Below are 20,522 nucleotides of genomic sequence, written 5' to 3' on the forward strand. Positions count from 1 at the left end.
CACACAGGCAGAGCAGAGAGGTCCCGTAACAGACAATCTGGCTTCATGACAGCAGAGAATCAGTCTGCATGTCATAGCAGAGAATCAGGCTTCACGTCAGCCACCACTGCAACAGTCCATTGTCATAAATTTAGGCCCAGCACCCAGGCAGAGGAGAGAGGTCCCATAACAGAGAATCTGGCTTCATGTCAGCAGAGAATCAGTCTTCATATCATAGCAGAGAATCAGGCTTCACGTCACCCACCACTGCAACAGTCAATTGTCATAAATTTAGGCCCAGCACCCAGGCAGAGGAGAGAGCTCCCGTAACAGAGGATCTGGCTTCATGTCAGCAGAGAATCAGTCTGCATGTCATAGCAGAGAATGAGGCTTCACGTCACCCACCACTGCAACAGTCCATTGGCATATATTTAGGCCTAGCACACAGGCAGAGGAGAGGTTCATTCAACTTTGGGTAGCCTCGCAATATAATGGTAAAATGAAAATAAAAATAGGATTGAATGAGGAAGTGCCCTGGAGTCCAATAATATATGGTTATGGGGAGGTAGTTAATGTCTAATCTGGACAAGGGACGGACAGGTCCTGTGGGATCCATGCCTGGTTCATTTTTATGAACGTCAGCTTGTCCACATTGGCTGTAGACAGGCGGCTGCGTTTGTCTGTAATGACGCCCCCTGCCGTGCTGAATACACGTTCAGACAAAACGCTGGCTGCCGGGCAGGCCAGCACCTCCAAGGCATAAAAGGCTAGCTCTGGCCACGTGGACAATTTAGAGACCCAGAAGTTGAATGGGGCCGAACCATCAGTCAGTACGTGGAGGGGTGTGCACACGTACTGTTCCACCATGTTAGTGAAATGTTGCCTCCTGCTAACACGTTGCGTATCAGGTGGTGGTGCAGTTAGCTGTGGCGTGTTGACAAAAGTTTTCCACATCTCTGCCATGCTAACCCTGCCCTCAGAGGAGCTGGCCGTGACACAGCTGCCTTGGCGACCTCTTGCTCCTCCTCTGCCTTGGCCTTGGGCTTCCACTTGTTCCCCTGTGACATTTGGGAATGCTCTCAGTAGCGTGTCTACCAACGTGCGCTTGTACTCGCGCATCTTCCTATCACGCTCCAGTGCAGGAAGTAAGGTGGGCACATTGTCTTTGTAGCGTGGATCCAGCAGGGTGGCAACCCAGTAGTCCGCACAGGTTAAAATGTGGGCAACTCTGCTGTCGTTGCGCAGGCACTGCAGCATGTAGTCGCTCATGTGTGCCAGGCTGCCCAGGGATAAGGACAAGCTGTCCTCTGTGGGAGGCGTATCGTCATCGTCCTGCCTTTCCCCCCAGCCACGCACCAGTGATGGACCCGAGCTGCGTTGGGTGCCACCCCGCTGTGACCATGCTTCATCCTCATCCTCCTCCACCTCCTCCTCATCCTCGTCCTCCTCGTCCTCCAGTAGTGGGCCCTGGCTGGCCACATTTGTACCTGGCCTCTGCTGTTGCCAAAAACCTCCCTCTGAGTCACTTCGAAGAGACTGGCCTGAAAGTGCTAAAAATGACCCCTCTTCCTCCTCCTCCTCCTCCTCCTCCTGGGCCACCTCCTGTTCCATCATCGCCCTAAGTGTTTTCTCAAGGAGACATAGAAGTGGTATTGTAACGCTGATAACGGTGTCATCGCCACTGGCCATGTTGGTGGAGTACTCGAAACAGCGCAACAGGGCACACAGGTCTCGCATGGAGGCCCAGTCATTGGTGGTGAAGTGGTGCTGTTCTGTAGTGCGACTGACCCGTGCGTGCTGCAGCTGAAACTCCACTATGGCCTGCTGCTGCTCGCACAGTCTGTCCAGCATGTGCAAGGTGGAGTTCCACCTGGTGGGCACGTCGCATATGAGGCGGTGAGCGGGAAGGCCGAAGTTACGCTGTAGCGCAGACAGGCGAGCAGCAGCAGGATGTGAACGCCGGAAGCGCGAACAGACGGCCCGCACTTTATGCAGCAGCTCTGACATGTCGGGGTAGTTGTGAATGAACTTCTGCACCACCAAATTCAGCACATGCGCCAAGCAAGGGATGTGCGTCAAATTGGCTAGTCCCAGAGCTGCAACGAGATTTCGCCCATTATCACACACCACCAGGCCGGGCTTGAGGCTCACCGGCAGCAACCACTCGTCGGTCTGTTGTTCTATACCCCGCCACAACTCCTGTGCGGTGTGGGGCCTGTCCCCCAAACATATGAGTTTCAGAATGGCCTGCTGACGTTTACCCCGGGCTGTGCTGAAGTTGGTGGTGAAGGTGTGTGGCTGACTGGATGAGCAGGTGGAAGAAGAGGAGGAGGAAGCCGAGAAGGAGGAGGTGGCAACAGGAGGCAAAGAATGTTGCCCTGCGATCCTTGGCGGCGGAAGGACGTGCGCCAAACAGCTCTCCGCCTGGGGCCCAGCTGCCACTACATTTACCCAGTGTGCAGTTAGGGAGATATAGCGTCCCTGGCCGTGCTTACTGGTCCACGTATCTGTGGTTAGGTGGACCTTGCTACAGATGGCGTTGCGCAGTGCACACTTGATTTTATCGGATACTTGGTTGTGCAGGGAAGGCACGGCTCTCTTGGAGAAGTAGTGCCGGCTGGGAACAACATACTGTGGGACAGCAAGCGACATGAGCTGTTTGAAGCTGTCTGTGTCCACCAGCCTAAATGACAGCATTTCATAGGCCAGTAGTTTAGAAATGCTGGCATTCAGGGCCAGGGATCGAGGGTGGCTAGGTGGGAATTTACGCTTTCTATCAAATGTTTGTGAGATGGAGAGCTGAACGCTGGCGTGTGACATGGTTGAGACGCTTGGTGACGGAGGTGGTGGTGGTGGTGTTGGTGGTACATCCCCTGTTTGCTGGGCGGCAGGTGCCAACGTTCCTCCAGAGGCGGAGGAAGAGGCCGAGGCGGCAGCAGCAGAATAGGCCGAGGCGGCAGCAGCAGAAGAGGTAGCAGGGGGAGCCTGAGTGACTTCCTTGGTTTTAAGGTGTTTACTCCACTGCAGTTCATGCTTTGCATGCAGGTGCCTGGTCATGCAGGTTGTGCTCAGGTTCAGAACGTTAATGCCTCGCTTCAGGCTCTGATGGCACAGCGTGCAAACCACTCGGGTCTTGTCGTCAGCACATTGTTTGAAGAAGTGCCATGCCAGGGAACTCCTTGAAGCTGCCTTTGGGGTGCTCGGTCCCAGATGGCGGCGGTCAGTAGCAGGCGGAGTCTCTTGGCGGCGGGTGTTCTGCTTTTGCCCACTGCTCCCTCTTTTGCTACGCTGTTGGCTCGGTCTCACCACTGCCTCTTCCTCCGAACTGTGAAAGTCAGTGGCACGACCTTCATTCCATGTGGGGTCTAGGACCTCATCGTCCCCTGCATCGTCTTCCACCCAGTCTTGATCCCTGACCTCCTGTTCAGTCTGCACACTGCAGAAAGACGCAGCAGTTGGCACCTGTGTTTCGTCATCATCAGAGACATGCTGAGGTGGTATTCCCATGTCCTCATCATCAGGAAACATAAGTGGTTGTGCGTCAGTGCATTCTATGTCTTTCACCGCTGGGGAAGGGCTAGGTGGATGCCCTTGGGAAACCCTGCCAGCGGAGTCTTCAAACAGCATAAGAGACTGCTGCATAACTTGAGGCTGAGACAGTTTCCCTGGTATGCATGGGGGTGATGTGACAGACTGATGGGGTTGGTTTTCAGGCGCCATCTGTGCGCTTTCTGCAGAAGACTGGGTGGGAGATAATGTGAACGTGCTGGATCCACTGTCGGCCACCCAATTGACTAATGCCTGTACCTGCTCAGGCCTTACCATCCTTAGAACGGCATTGGGCCCCACCATATATCGCTGTAAATTCTGGCGGCTACTGGGACCTGAGGTAGTTGGTACACTAGGACGTGTGGATGTGGCAGAACGGCCACGTCCTCTCCCAGCACCAGAGGGTCCACTAACACCACCACGACCATGTCCACGTCCGCGTCCCTTACTAGATGTTTTTCTCATTGTTATGGTTCACCACAACAACAAATATATTATTTGGCCCAATGTATTGTATTCAAATTCAGCGGGATATAAATTTGAGGCCTAGTATTTAGGCGCTGGGTGACCGGTATGGATTTAGTGACAGAATTAGACTTGGAAATGCACAGAAGCGTGTGTGTGTGAAGTTATTCTGAATGACCCAATGTGCACCTTGAATATTATATACCCTTTTAGGGATAGATTTCAAATAGCTCTGATATAGCAGAAACCACTAAATTATGAAATTGCTAAATTGGGAATTGTACTTCAACCCAGAACAAAAAATGTGCTTTGACGGACACTAAATATCTTGCCCAGCAACAACAGTACAGCGGTGGGTAACGAGAGATTTAGAGGGAATTAAATTTGAGGCCTAGTATTTAGGCGCTGGGTCACCGGTATGGATTTAGTGACAGAATTAGACTTGGAAATACACAGTAGCGGGTGTGTGTGAAGTTATTCTGAATGACCCTATGTGCACCTTCAATATTATATACCCTTTTAGGGATAGATTTCAAATAGCTCTGATATAGCAGAAACCACTAAATTATGAAATTGCTAAATTGGGAATTGTACTTCAACCCAGAACAAAAAATGTGCTTTGACGGACACTAAATATCTTGCCCAGCAACAACAGTACAGCGGTGGGTAACGAGAGATTTAGAGGGAATTAAATTTGAGGCCTAGTATTTAGGCGCTGGGTCACCGGTATGGATTTAGTGACAGAATTAGACTTGGAAATGCACAGAAGCGTGTGTGTGAAGTTATTCTGAATGACCCAATGTGCACCTTCAATATTATATACCCTTTTTGGGATAGATTTCAAATAGCTCTGATATAGCAGGAACCACTAAATTATGAAATTGCTAAATTGGGAATTGTACTTCAACCCAGAACAAAAAATGTGCTTTGACGGGCACTAAATAACTTTCCCAGCTACAACAGGACAACGGTAACGAGAGATTTAGAGGGATTTAAATTTGAGGCCTAGTATTTAGGCGCTGGGTGACAGGTATGGGTTTAGTGACAGAATTAGACTTGGAAATACACAGTAGCGGGTGTGTGTGAAGTTATTCTGAATGACCCTATGTGCACCTTCAATATTATATACCCTTTTAGGGATAGATTTCAAATAGCTCTGATATAGCAGAAACCACTAAATTATGAAATTGCTAAATTGGGAATTGTACTTCAACCCAGAACAAAAAATGTGCTTTGACGGACACTAAATATCTTGCCCAGCAACAACAGTACAGCGGTGGGTAACGAGAGATTTAGAGGGAATTAAATTTGAGGCCTAGTATTTAGGCGCTGGGTCACCGGTATGGATTTAGTGACAGAATTAGACTTGGAAATGCACAGAAGCGTGTGTGTGAAGTTATTCTGAATGACCCTATGTGCACCTTCAATATTATATACCCTTTTTGGGATAGATTTCAAATAGCTCTGATATAGCAGAAACCACTAAATTATGAAATTGCTAAATTGGGAATTGTACTTCAACCCAGAACAAAAAATGTGCTTTGACGGACACTAAATATCTTGCCCAGCAACAACAGTACAGCGGTGGGTAACGAGAGATTTAGAGGGAATTAAATTTGAGGCCTAGTATTTAGGCGCTGGGTCACCGGTATGGATTTAGTGACAGAATTAGACTTGGAAATGCACAGAAGCGGTGTGTGTGAAGTTATTCTGAATGACCCTATGTGCACCTTCAATATTATATACCCTTTTTGGGATAGATTTCAAATAGCTCTGATATAGCAGGAAACCACTAAATTATGAAATTGCTAAATTGGGAATTGTACTTCAACCCAGAACAAAAAATGTGCTTTGACGGACACTAAATAACTTTCCCAGCTACAACAGGACAACGGTAACGAGAGATTTAGAGGGATTTAAATTTGAGGCCTAGTATTTAGGCGCTGGGTGACAGGTATGGGTTTAGTGACAGAATTAGACTTGGAAATACACAGTAGCGGGTGTGTGTGAAGTTATTCTGAATGACCCTATGTGCACCTTCAATATTATATACCCTTTTAGGGATAGATTTCAAATAGCTCTGATATAGCAGAAACCACTAAATTATGAAATTGCTAAATTGGGAATTGTACTTCAACCCAGAACAAAAAATGTGCTTTGACGGACACTAAATATCTTGCCCAGCAACAACAGTACACGGTGGGTAACGAGAGATTTAGAGGGAATTAAATTTGAGGCCTAGTATTTAGGCGCTGGGTCACCGGTATGGATTTAGTGACAGAATTAGACTTGGAAATACACAGTAGCGGGTGTGTGTGAAGTTATTCTGAATGACCCTATGTGCACCTTCAATATTATATACCCTTTTAGGGATAGATTTCAAATAGCTCTGATATAGCAGAACCACTAAATTATGAAATTGCTAAATTGGGAATTGTACTTCAACCCAGAACAAAAAATGTGCTTTGACGGGCACTAAATAACTTTCCCAGCTACAACAGGACAACGGTAACGAGAGATTTAGAGGGATTTAAATTTGAGGCCTAGTATTTAGGCGCTGGGTGACAGGTATGGGTTTAGTGACAGAATTAGACTTGGAAATACACAGTAGCGGGTGTGTGTGAAGTTATTCTGAATGACCCTATGTGCACCTTCAATATTATATACCCTTTTAGGGATAGATTTCAAATAGCTCTGATATAGCAGAAACCACTAAATTATGAAATTGCTAAATTGGGAATTGTACTTCAACCCAGAACAAAAAATGTGCTTTGACGGACACTAAATATCTTGCCCAGCAACAACAGTACAGCGGTGGGTAACGAGAGATTTAGAGGGAATTAAATTTGAGGCCTAGTATTTAGGCGCTGGGTCACCGGTATGGATTTAGTGACAGAATTAGACTTGGAAATACACAGTAGCGGGTGTGTGTGAAGTTATTCTGAATGACCCTATGTGCACCTTCAATATTATATACCCTTTTTGGGATAGATTTCAAATAGCTCTGATATAGCAGGAACCACTAAATTATGAAATTGCTAAATTGGGAATTGTACTTCAACCCAGAACAAAAAATGTGCTTTGACGGGCACTAAATAACTTTCCCAGCTACAACAGGACAACGGTAACGAGAGATTTAGAGGGATTTAAATTTGAGGCCTAGTATTTAGGCGCTGGGTGACAGGTATGGGTTTAGTGACAGAATTAGACTTGGAAATACACAGTAGCGGGTGTGTGTGAAGTTATTCTGAATGACCCTATGTGCACCTTCAATATTATATACCCTTTTAGGGATAGATTTCAAATAGCTCTGATATAGCAGAAACCACTAAATTATGAAATTGCTAAATTGGGAATTGTACTTCAACCCAGAACAAAAAATGTGCTTTGACGGACACTAAATATCTTGCCCAGCAACAACAGTACAGCGGTGGGTAACGAGAGATTTAGAGGGAATTAAATTTGAGGCCTAGTATTTAGGCGCTGGGTCACCGGTATGGATTTAGTGACAGAATTAGACTTGGAAATACACAGTAGCGGGTGTGTGTGAAGTTATTCTGAATGACCCTATGTGCACCTTCAATATTATATACCCTTTTTGGGATAGATTTCAAATAGCTCTGATATAGCAGGAACCACTAAATTATGAAATTGCTAAATTGGGAATTGTACTTCAACCCAGAACAAAAAATGTGCTTTGACGGGCACTAAATAACTTTCCCAGCTACAACAGGACAACGGTAACGAGAGATTTAGAGGGATTTAAATTTGAGGCCTAGTATTTAGGCGCTGGGTGACAGGTATGGGTTTAGTGACAGAATTAGACTTGGAAATACACAGTAGCGGGTGTGTGTGAAGTTATTCTGAATGACCCTATGTGCACCTTCAATATTATATACCCTTTTAGGGATAGATTTCAAATAGCTCTGATATAGCAGAAACCACTAAATTATGAAATTGCTAAATTGGGAATTGTACTTCAACCCAGAACAAAAAATGTGCTTTGACGGACACTAAATATCTTGCCCAGCAACAACAGTACAGCGGTGGGTAACGAGAGATTTAGAGGGAATTAAATTTGAGGCCTAGTATTTAGGCGCTGGGTCACCGGTATGGATTTAGTGACAGAATTAGACTTGGAAATACACAGTAGCGGGTGTGTGTGAAGTTACTCTGAATGACCCTATGTGCACCTTCAATATTATATACCCTTTTTGGGATAGATTTCAAAGAGCTCTGATATAGCAGGAACCACTAAATTATGAAATTGCTAAATTGGGAATTGTATTTCAACCCAGAACAAGAAATGTGCTTGAACGGACACTAAATAACTCGCCCAGCTACAGCACTAGGGACAGATTTAGCTGGATATAAATTTGAGGCCTAGTATTTAGGCGCTGGGTGACCGGTATGGATTTAGTGACAGAATTAGACTGGGATATGGCCAAAAAATGAACAGACTATTGCTGGTTAAATGCACTTGGTGTGACAGCTTCACCCTGATGTAGGCTTTAGCCAAAAAACAACCACACCATTGAGGGTTAAATGCACTTGGTGACAGGCGCAGCTTGCCCCTGATTTTGTATATGGCCAAAAAATGAACAGACTATTGCTGGTTAAATGCACTTGGTGTGACAGCTTCACCCTGATGTAGGCTTTAGCCAAAAAACAACCACACCATTGAGGGTTAAATGCACTTGGTGACAGGCGCAGCTTGCCCCTGATTTTGTATATGGCCAAAAAATGAACAGACTATTGCTGGTTAAATGCACTTGGTGTGACAGCTTCACCCTGATGTAGGCTTTAGCCAAAAAACAACCACACCATTGAGGGTTAAATGCACTTGGTGACAGGCGCAGCTTGCCCCTGATTTTGTATATGGCCAAAAAATGAACAGACTATTGCTGGTTAAATGCACTTGGTGTGACAGCTTCACCCTGATGTAGGCTTTAGCCAAAAAACAACCACACCATTGAGGGTTAAATGCACTTGGTCGCAGCTTGTGCTGGCGCACCACAAGACACAAAATGGCCGCCGATCACCCCAGAAAAATGAGACTGACAAACGGTCTGTGCAGCCTAAAAACAGTGAGCAATTGAGGATCAGCAGCTCAATGATCCACAGCTGCAGATCGATCAGTTAATCAAGTCCTTTGGAGGAGTTAATCTGCCTAATCTCGCCCTACTGTCGCAGCCGCAACCTCTCCCTACGCTAATCAGAGCAGAGTGACGGGCGGCGCTATGTGACTCCAGCTTAAATAGAGGCTGGGTCACATGGTGCTCTGGCCAATCACAGCCATGCCAATAGTAGGCATGGCTGTGATGGCCTCTTGGGGCAAGTAGTATGACGCTTGTTGATTGGCTGCTTTGCAGCCTTTCAAAAAGCGCCAAGAAAGCGTCACAAAAGCGCGAAGAAAGCGACGAACACCGAACCCGAACCCGGACTTTTACGAAAATGTCCGGGTTCGGGTCCGTGTCACGGACACCCCAAAATTCGGTACGAACCCGAACTATACAGTTCGGGTTCGCTCATCCCTAAAGATAATCTAAAGAACATGAGTGAGAGATATAAGCGTGTGGCTGATAAGAGACGTGTGCTTGGTCCGGACCTGAATGTTGGTGATCTGGTGTGGTTGTCTACCAAGAATATCAAATTGAAGGTTCCCTCCTGGAAGTTGGGTCCTAGGTTTATTGGGCCTTACAAAATCCTGTCTGTCATCAATCCTGTTGCATACCGTCTTGATCTTCCTCAGACTTGGAAGATCCATAATGTTTTTCATAAGTCCTTATTGAAACCTTATGTTCAACCCATTGTACCCTCGCCTTTGCCTCCTCCTCCGATTATGGTTGATGGGAATCTTGAATTTCAGGTCTCTAGGATTGTGGATTCTCGTCTTGTCCGCGGTTCTCTTCAGTACCTTGTTCAGTGGGAGGGGTATGGTCCTGAGGAGAGGATGTGGGTCCCAGTGACGGACATTAAGGCCTCTCGTCTCATCAGGGCTTTCCATAGGTCCCATCCTGAGAAGGTGGGTTCTGAGTGTCCGGAGTCCACTCGTAGAGGGAGGGGTACTGTCACAACCAGACAGCTGAGAAGCTCTGACAGAGGCCTTTCAGAACCTCCTCCTTGAGTTTCTGTGTTGTGGTATTCAGCTCCTCCTCTCGTCAGCCTCTCTCAGCTGTCATGTGTTGGACTAATTGCTTCCCTTTAAATTCTTCCCCAGAAGGCTTTTCTGGGCGGCTTATACTACTTCCTGGAGTGTGTGTGCACGTTGACTCTGTCCTCCTGTTTGCTTCAAAGCTAAGTGTTGTACCATTATCTGTTATTATCTGTTTGCTGGATCCCAGGTGACCCTGACTCCCTCCGTATCTTGTGTAGGGAGCCGGTGGTCGTGTCCCCTCACTATTGTAGGGTGCTCAGGGCTTTATAGTCAAGGTTCGTGGATATGCAAACCTCCACCATTCGGATCTTTGCATAGGCTGAGCAGCCAGGGAAAGTGCCAGGTCTTCTGCAGGGGTCTCCCTTGGTTCCTTAGTTTTTGGATCCAGCGAGTCGTTTATACATGTTGCTTTGCCTTGTTTCCTGTACACCGTCCGTGACATATAGAGAGAGGGGGGGCGATGGGGGGCACACACTGTGCCACCAACGATTTATTACAATAGAGGGAGGGAGGGGGGCCGATGGGGGGCGCACACTGTGCCACCAACGATTTATTACAATAGAGGGAGGAAGGGGGGGGCCCGATGGGGGGCGCACACTGGCCACCAAGCTATTATTACAATAGAGGGAGGGAGGGGGGGCTGCACTGGCCACCAATGATATTCAAACTGGGGAGGGGGGGGTCTGCCCCCTGCTGCCTGGCAGCCCTGATCTCTTACAGGGGGATATGATAGTACAATTAACCCCTTCAGGTGCCGCACCTGAAGGGGTTAATTGTGCTGATCACGGCCCTCTGTAAGAGATCGGGTGCTGCCAGGCAGCAGGGGGCAGTCTTGTACACAGTTTGTAGTGTATTCTAACTAGAAGCGTCCCCATCACCATGGGAACGCCTCTGTGTTAGAATATACTGTCGGATATGAGTTTTCACGAAGTGAAAACTTAGATCTGAAAAAGCTTTTATGCAGACGGATCTAGAAATGAGTGTTAACTAATAAGAAGCAGCAATCATGAAAGTCGTGGTGATAATTGGGAACATTCTGGAGATCCACAACTATGCTGGATGATTCCAACAATTACACTTGTATTTGCAAAATCTCCAATCGTTTGTATTATCAGATTTTTAATTGCCATTTTAGTGTTCTAATCATGTAAGCTGTAAAAGGAAATATTCAAAAGGATAAAGGTTCACAAGATTCAGAGTTTGAATCCTAGCAGAAAAATTTGAGCGATAGAAATTAAATTGATGTATTTTATATAATTGTAAAAAATGTATGGCACAAAAAAAATGTGTAATTACAAAAAATGTTTTAATAAATTATATATATATATATATATATAAAATCATACTTCTGATAAATATGAATGCAAAATATGTGGTAAACTACTACTGATGTTTTTAGCCATAATATATTTACATATATTATAAACTTGCAAATACCACAGCAGCACAGTCAGATGGGTGCAATTCCTCTAGGAAGGCAGGCTTCTCCTCCACTGTATATAAATCCCAAAAAACAAGGCAGCACTCCAGAATGGCGTGAAAGGGTGAAGACCCCAAACTTTAATCCCCCAGCAACATTTCGGCCTACTCAATGAGGCCTTTGTCATAATATATTATATATTCTAAATATATAATAATATATGCAAATATATAATGGCTAAAAACGTATAAAAAATATATATATGTTTCTGCCGGGATTCCAACGCCCAACCTTGTACTTTAGAGACAAGGACATTAACCACTACACTAAACAGCTACATGGTAGCCTGCACAGAAATATAAAATAAGTCTTCTGCTGAACAGGAATACTTACTACATCAGAAACTTCTATGAGGTTTTTCTGTTTAGCACAGTTTAGCAATCAGCTTTATAGCTGAGTGAATAAGATCATTGCTTCTACTGTACAATGTTGGGAGTTCAAATACCAGCAGAAACTTTTCAGAAATTAAATTTAAATACACAGGGGTGTCCCCAAGCACTGACTCCATATATGGATACAGCTATATGTGGAGTCAGAGCAGGTACTCCTAAGCCCAACTATAGAGTCCCGAGACTCTCCCCTCTTCAGAGCAGGGGGTCCCTGGGGTTCTTCCATTGTGCTCGGGTGCTCGGTAGAACACCCGAGCATCGCAGAGTGTTCTACGCGAACACACAAGCACTTTGGTGCCCAATCAACACTAATAATCTCCTCTTCTACTGGGGGTGAAAACTTGTTCATGACTAGTGTTGGGCGTAAATATTCAAGATTTTTTTTTCATCTGAACCCATGGTCCCTCCCTGCTTCTTGCTTGTGGGCCAATGAGAAGGCTGCAATGTCTTTGTCTGAGCTTAGCAACATCCCTAGCAACCAATAGGAAAGTTGCCTACCCCCTTTACTATATAAGAACCTCCCGAGAAGCAGTTCTTTACAGTTCTGGGAGAGAGAGCAGTGTTATTGCTGTGCTCTGTGCTTTGCTGTGTCATTACATTAGATAGTTAGTTAGCTTATATATCTAATACAGATAGTTAGTGGGAGATAGTCAGTGTAGGTTAGATAGTTCAGGGTGTTAGGTAGTGTGATAGGAATTACTGTTTCTCTGCTGTCCATACATACATGCTACAGACATAGTGCTGTGATGTCACAGCAATACTTAGTGAACCAATCAGTAATATGTAGTCAGACCTGCTAAAATGTTAAGTTGCACGTATTGAGCCAAAATATGCGCATCATTAATTGCCGATTTGCTCAATCCCGAATATATTGGAGCACTCTACTGCATATAAAGCTTTTGTAATGTTCTGTCGTGCCAGCCATTTTCTCTAGTCTCGGGAAACTTCTAGCAGCTTGAAAAATTTAGCAAAAGTGACCCACACCTGTATTGCGTGCACAATACGCGCATATTACATTGGCGATTTTCGCAATCAAGAAAATAATGGTGAATTCTCGAATTCGCGAATTTCTGATGAATATTCGCCAAAATATTTGCATAATATCGCTAATTTGAATATTGCACCTGCTGATCATCACTATTCAGGACTCTACACTCGAAAGGAACTACTTTTACCAAATAAGGCAGTGGCCCAAGGGTCATTGAAAGGGGTTTAGGCAGAAACCCTTCTATTCTGTGTGGGGGGCCCGGTTTGATCCTTGCTATGGGGCCCTTACTTCTCTATGTATGCCACTGCCTGCACCACATCGCTTACAGCTGCATGAAGGTAAGTATTTGAGTTTATTTATTTTTTATTATTTGGTACCATGCTGTTGGGCCACTATGGGGAGTGGGGGGGGGGAGGATCACTATGGGGCAATAAATAGGGACATTTTGTACTGGCACACAAGGGAGCATGTTTCTGTACTGGCACTGCTTGTGGGGGGGGCACTATGGGGAAATTGTCTCTACTGGGGCACTAAGAAGGGACATTTTTGTAGTGGCACACAGAGGGGGAATTTTTTGCACCGATACATACAGTATTATAAGGGAGTATTTTTTGTGCTAGGGCACATTTTAAAGGAGTATTTTTCTTGTATTGGAGTATATTATAAGGTGCATTTTTCTACTGGCACACATTTTAGGGAGTATTTTTTGCACTGGTGCACATTGTAAGGGGGATTTTTTTTATTGGCAAACATTATAAGGGGATATTTTTGTACGGGCGCACATTATAAGGGGGGATTTTTTTACCTTCACACATTATAAGTAGAATTATTACTAGTGGTGGACTATGGGAGGGGGACATGATTGCTTGTATGGGCACAATGGGAGCAATATTGCTACTGGGGGCACTGTTAAGCTGATACTGTTCCAGGGCACCCCACACAGTGATAATGGTCCCCAAAGTCCCACCAATAGAAAGGACTGTCCAAAGCAGACAGCCTCTTAGTCTCTTTAGTATTAAGTGCATTATTTTTTGGATAGATCTCAAATCTGCATTAAAAAAATAAAAATAAAAACCTATATTTTTCAGGGGTTCTTATACACACGAGCTGAGGGCGGGAGCTGAATATCTCGCTGGATTCCACTCCATTTGGCAACCCCCCTTTTATTTTTATTTTTAAACTAAAGCGGGATTTAAATCATACCATCAATGGCAAGTACTAGACTATCTTGATTCTTTATGTCATTGTCAGCGCGGGTACGTTTTATTTAATATTCTTATACTTCCAGTATTTATTACTAAGGGTAGTGGCAGTAACCCTTTATACGAACCCAGCAGCGACCAACATTAGTTACATGTAATATTTTAATTAGATGGTACAGGTATCAACTCTTTATTTTTATTACAGTCTTCTGGGATAAAGTCGGATGAATATTTTATTCACACTCTGTAGGTTTAGTAAAATGGTCGGCTTTACACTGTGCTGGTTTGGATCATAATAAGCGTCAATAAACAATATTTTATAATTCTTTGTATATAGAATAATTACATTAATAAAATTTAGGGCAGGTTAATTACATAGTTTTAATGCAAAGAAAGTCTTAAAAACACATATGTGATGCATATTTCTGGGTCCTAATATGAATTGCTAATGCATATTATTCACAGCCCTGTGTTGACAATTATCATGCAATAGCTGTTTTCAGCCTGTTTAAAAATTCACATAAGCATAAATTACGAAGCACATATGGTAAAAACAATATATATACACTACTATGGAAACCCTTTGCTATGGCAGCTATAAAAAGAACAAAACTTCCTTTTTTCATTTCAGTTTAAAGGGACACTGCTATCATATGTTTTTATCACATGGCAAAAACTTATATGCGAACATTCTATGTAATTTTATTGTTTATTTATCTTTGCAAAAAAAAAATAAACGGACGGATTGTGCAGGTGATTGTCGTTGGTGGTAGGGTTGAGCGAAGGAAGCTTCGGACAAAACTTTGTTTGAATACTGTAAGGAGATCCGCCTCCATGTTTTGGCTCTGGCAAGGTGAAATTCGTTATGTCTGAAGTTGCGCGAGACTTCGTTGAATTACTTTGGCCATCGATTTTTAAACTTGAAGACAATTTTAAAATGTGATTCCGAAGTCGGCCTCAGTTCCGGCTGGTACCTTGGTTCCGAAGCCGACTTCAGATTCAAGTTTTAAAATGGTTTTCAAGTTTAAAAATCTAAGTCCGAAATTATTCAGCGAAGTCTCGAGCGACTTTGGAGATAACGAATTTCCCCTCGCCGGAGCCCATACATTTAATTGCTGTATGGAGACAGATCTGCGTACAGCATTCAAACAAAGTTTTGACCGAAGCAACTTCAGATCTATGATCCAAAGCTCGCTTCCTTCAACACTTGTGAAGGAAGCATTTTTAGTTGCAGCTAGCATTTTTTACGCCACCTTTGCCAGGCTCACGAAAAAAGGGCGTGACGAGGGCAGGGTCATCAGCCCCGACACATTTATCATTATTTACTGACTTAATTAAATAATGACTGAAATCTATGCAAGCACTAGTGTAGATTTCAGCCAGGCGCATGGACTGCCAGAGGAGGCGTTTCATTTATGGTAAAGCCTGCACCTTGTCACTGATGGAATGCCACCTCTGACAGCACAGGGCCCATCAAGACCATCATAGCCACCGCCAGTCTTGATGAATCAGGGCCGAAGTGTTCTATTTTGAATATACATATTAAATGTCTTTTACAGTGATCATATTTTTACTGCATGAGTTCAGGTACTTGCTGTGATATTTCATACAGTACCAATTGATTATTTATACGACATCACACCTGACATTTCCGCTTCATCTTGTCTTGTTTGCTTTGTCTACAATATCTTACCTGTTTTTATTTCTGGCATTTCAGCAGATAATGAAGCATAAATTGTCATACGTGGATGACATTTGAAAATATGGACTGATGGCATGGCTAAATCTATATAAAACAAGGCTTCATTCTCTATTGCGGTGATTATAAGACACAGTGTGAGGCGGATACTCACCAACTCCACAAATGGACCAAGAATAAGACTAGAAGACACTCACCCACTGAGTACTACAATAAAGTCCATAACGTTCCAGCCATTCCGGAGGTAAGAACCTTTGTGGAACACAAATCCCAGAGCCACAATTTTAATTCCGGCTTCAAAGCAAAATATCCCTATAAAATAGGGTTCTGTCTTCTCCTGCAAGTATAAAAAGAGATCTGTAAAACACTGGCACTTTTACTAAGATAGCACCAACACGTTTAGCAACAATTTACCTTGAAGGCAAGTAGCAAAAACAAGATTGAGATGACCCTGCCCAAATCTAAAAGGGATAGAGCCAAGAGACACAAGGCACGCTTGTTGATATAAAAAAAACTCTGCCAGCCACATGTTATTAAAGAGGCTATGCTTTAAACAAAATTTTTCTTATTTTTGTGTCCCGTCAATTACGTGTGATAGGTGGTGGTCCAGCCTCTGGGCCACTCATCATTGTTTACATGGTCTCAAGCATTTCTACCAAGAACAACTGTGGAAGCACAACTGGATAGAAGCAGAGTCTCAGGTCATGATTGGGTTCCCAGATGTCAGACTCACACCTATCATACATTTTATGAAAAAATATATGGTTGATGTGGTACACTCAATTTTAAAGGGGTTGTGCCTAGTTTTGAAGATATCCGCTATCCACAGGATAGAGAATAACTAACTGATCGGGTCTGACTGTTGGGTCGGGGTCTCGATTCTGGAAAGTGGAAAGTGGGTTCCTCATCCTGATGAAGAAACAGGCCGCACGTGCGTCCTGACGCTTCATTCATTCTCTAAGGGACTGCCTGAGATAGTTGAGAACAGCATGCACCCAGCCGCTCCATCATAATAGGGGTTTGGCACCCCCGTTCTCGAAAGCAGTGATGTCCAAACAGTCGGAATCCAACTGATCAGCTAGGTGTCTTCTATCCTGTGGATAGGGGATATCTCAAACCTCTTTAAGCATCACTAATTCTACAAATAAATTATAACAGTAATATGGTAGAGGGGGGAGGCATCTGCTGCAAACAGTTGTCTTACATCCAGACATAGGCTTGCAAGATGGAAAAGGTGGGACATGCTGATCTTCTTAGACATGAAGAGATTTCTTCATATATTTCTCAGTTTTGAGTGAAATATCATGTAAGTATCATGTATGTATCACAAATACATCAAGATAAGTAAAGGCTGCCTAAAGTACATGGTTTTGAACTGGTTTCAAGTATTTTTGTAGATACAGATATACAGTCCTTATACTGAAATTAAACTGATGTAATGTCCCAACCTTCACCTACCAGTAGTTCCTAAGTGTTGAGAAAAAAAAAGAGTCAGAACTTACCCCTATTCTCCCCAGCTTCTTCCAGCACTGTGCTCCGATCCTCTCTGCTGCTGATGTCCTCTGCCCAGCTGAAGCAGTGACATTCCATGCATACAGGCCACTGCTGCAGCCAATCACTGGCCTCTGCAGTAAGACCCTGATTACTCCTGAGGCCACTGATAGGCTGCATGGTGACATGTGTACACGGGAGGTCACCACTGCTGCCAGGGAGAGGACATCAGCAGTAGGAAGGATCGGAGTGTAGCCTAAACAGCATGGGAGAAAAGGGATAAGTATTGCTTCTTTTTTTTTTTATTTAATCACATGTACAGAGGATGCCTAAGTTTTTATTTAACCCCTTTCCATCGTGGCATTGGATCTACCCTATGTGAATGCATTTTATACATTATTGATTTGGCATCTCATCCCTGCAGTTTCAGTGGGCCCATAAATATCCTGAGACAAGTGCCCATTTTCAGCACAGAAGAGTTCAAGAATAGTACCCTCGAAAAGTACTCTACATCGAACTAAAGTGGAAGTCCAGAAACAGTGGACAAAAAAGTCTGAGTTATTATTTGACCTTTTGTCCCAATACTGTTTGATGCCTATTGGTACAGGTGATACAGTATTTTGGAAATTGTAAGAAAAGTGTTGCTCCTTTTTTATGTCTGTATTATGAATGAGTGAATTAGTTTGTCTCTTTAGTAAGAGTTCTTCACCTGTTGATTGACATGACTGGACATCTCGCCACGGCCATGGCACTCTGGACCCTGCGATGCTAATCCGAGGAGTGGCACAGGCACCAAAACTCAAATTTGGCATTGCTACCCAGAAATGTCCGGCCCTATCAGTCAACAGGCAGGTGGGTGCTTCTTCACCTGTGGGGACAGTTCCTTAACCCAACCCTAATTGTTGGGTTAAAATTGATTCGCTCATCCCTAGGCTGTACATATGAAAACTACATTGAATAGTTCCTACATGTGAATAGGGATGAACTATTACATAGTTAACCAGAAAAAGTGCCTCATTAGTTACCATCCCCTATTTATCAATGCTTCAAATGGAAGTGAAGTTGATGGAAGGACCCAGGATACTATCATGTAATGATATGAGAGTTGAGCCATTCAGGTCACAAGAAGGCTGATTGGGAACAAAACCTTCTCAAATACGTAGCAGCAATGTATTCAGAATGTCACAGTTTATAACTGACAGGCACGGTGAAGGCCTAGAATCCTTGAGATATAGGTCGCCAAATCATATGATGGAATAAATCCAGCCCCGAGACTATACTGTGTATATATTGGCATAAGGCAGCTAAGCCATGAAGAGGACCTGTCACCACATCGGACATGTTTTCTTCATGATTACCTGCCTTCCCCATAAAATATACAGCTCTGGGGCTTTGTGTAGTTCTTCTATTATTCCTCCTTTAAATGCATGAATACATTGACAACTACTGTATGTGTTACCATTCCCTTTGTCAAAGAGGTGTATTCCTACACAGTTTGATACTGGGGCACTGACGGCATCAGACTGTGGGGACACACCTTCTTGACTAGTCAGATCCTTGTGAACCTACACTATGCGGCACTCATTGTGATGGCAGTCAGTACCTTTAGGCCTTTTTCACACGAGCTTGACGGATTAGGTCCGGATGCGTTCAGGTTGCGCTCAGTGAAACTCGAACCATTTTGCAAGCAAGTTCAGTCAGTTTTGTCTGCGATTGCATTCAGTTTTTTCCGCACGGGTGCAATGCGCTTTGATGCGTTTTTCACACGCGTGATAAAAACCTGAAGGTTTACAAACAACATCTCTTAGCAACCATCAGTGAAAAACGCATCGCACCCGCACTTGCTTCTGGATGCAATGCTTTTATCACACAGCCCCATTCACTTCTATGGGGCCAGGGCTGCGTGAATAACACAGAATATAGAACATGCTGCAATTTTCACGCAACGCAGAACTGATGCCTGAAAAACAACGCTCATGTGCACAGACCCATTGAAATTAATGGGTCAGGATTCACTGCGGGTGCTATGCGTTCACGTCACGCACTGCACCCGCGCGGAAAACTCGTGTGAAAGGGGCCTTACAGTACTGACATGCGAATCCAAAAGCATGTACAAGCGCTCAGAGGGAAATGAGTCTTGTTGAGGCTCACTGCCCCTGCCCTGCTCCACCTGTCTTGCAAAGGAGGGGGGGCTGCAAGCCTCATCGGACTCACCTCCCTTGCGGAGCTCTACAGGGTTCAGCAGGTCAGTGCCCTTTAAATAAATGAGGTTTTCCTTACAGAACTATTGGTAATTTTTATGCCTGGATTTTGGAGCTGCCATTCCCTTTCCATTCCATTTGATGTAGGCTGCTCTTCTGAGCAAGATGTTGGCTCATTAGGTAAGTCTGAAATTATACACTTCAATGGATACTGGGGAAATCTGTAGTGAATTTAAAAGTATTAACATGCAGACCAAGGGTTTATATGGGAATCGTAAAGCCCCATAGAAAAACTATAGTAAGACTCACCCAAATCCCCCCAAATATCTCTGCCAAATGTAATATGCTTTTCTTTATGTTCATGATCATTATTCTTTTATGAGGTCCACAGCTGTACAGCGTGCAGTTTTATAATATGCTGTGTATGTATAGAGGAGCAATCTTTTTTTCCTTGGTAGATGATATAATTCTCGCTGCATGCTTCCACCACTAGATGGAGCTCATTACACACACATTTCTGCAATTAGTACTGAATTTTATTGTATGAATCTATCCGCAGTGTGCTGCCTACTTTCGTTGGCTGCAAATGTTCTCAATGGCAGTGTCTCTGCAGAAAGCAATTTATTGCCAGGCTCCTGATCGCTGGTACCAAAAGTGTTGTGTACCCTGTCTCTATGTTCTGTCCTCTTTATGTGAATGGGTTTTTGAAGGGGTTATCCCATCTGTATACCTATGGTATATTGATTTGATATGCCATAAATGTCAGATAGGTACGGAACCCACTCCTATCTTGAAAACTGGGCACACATGCCTCTTTCTTCATTCACTGTTATGGGACGTCCAAAAATATCTAAGCTCTAGCTCAGCTATTTTCGGCAGTCCCATAAAAGTGAATAGAGAACTGGCCACGAATGCGCAATGT

The 20,522-nt window shown here is 44.1% G+C and overlaps 1 protein-coding gene across 1 annotated transcript in view; it reads right to left on the reverse strand.

The window, feature by feature from the left end:
* The window catches only part of CACNA1E (calcium voltage-gated channel subunit alpha1 E), a 611,438-nt gene that overhangs the window by 255,767 nt on the left and 335,149 nt on the right, over positions 1–20,522 (reverse strand). Inside the window, 1 exon segment of the mRNA XM_044301096.1 lies at positions 16,106–16,245. Within this exon segment, the coding sequence (XP_044157031.1) occupies positions 16,106–16,245 (140 nt within the window).

The sequence above is a fragment of the Bufo gargarizans genome, chromosome 7 (assembly GCF_014858855.1).
Source record: "Bufo gargarizans isolate SCDJY-AF-19 chromosome 7, ASM1485885v1, whole genome shotgun sequence".
In the NCBI taxonomy this organism is placed as follows: domain Eukaryota; kingdom Metazoa; phylum Chordata; class Amphibia; order Anura; family Bufonidae; genus Bufo; species Bufo gargarizans.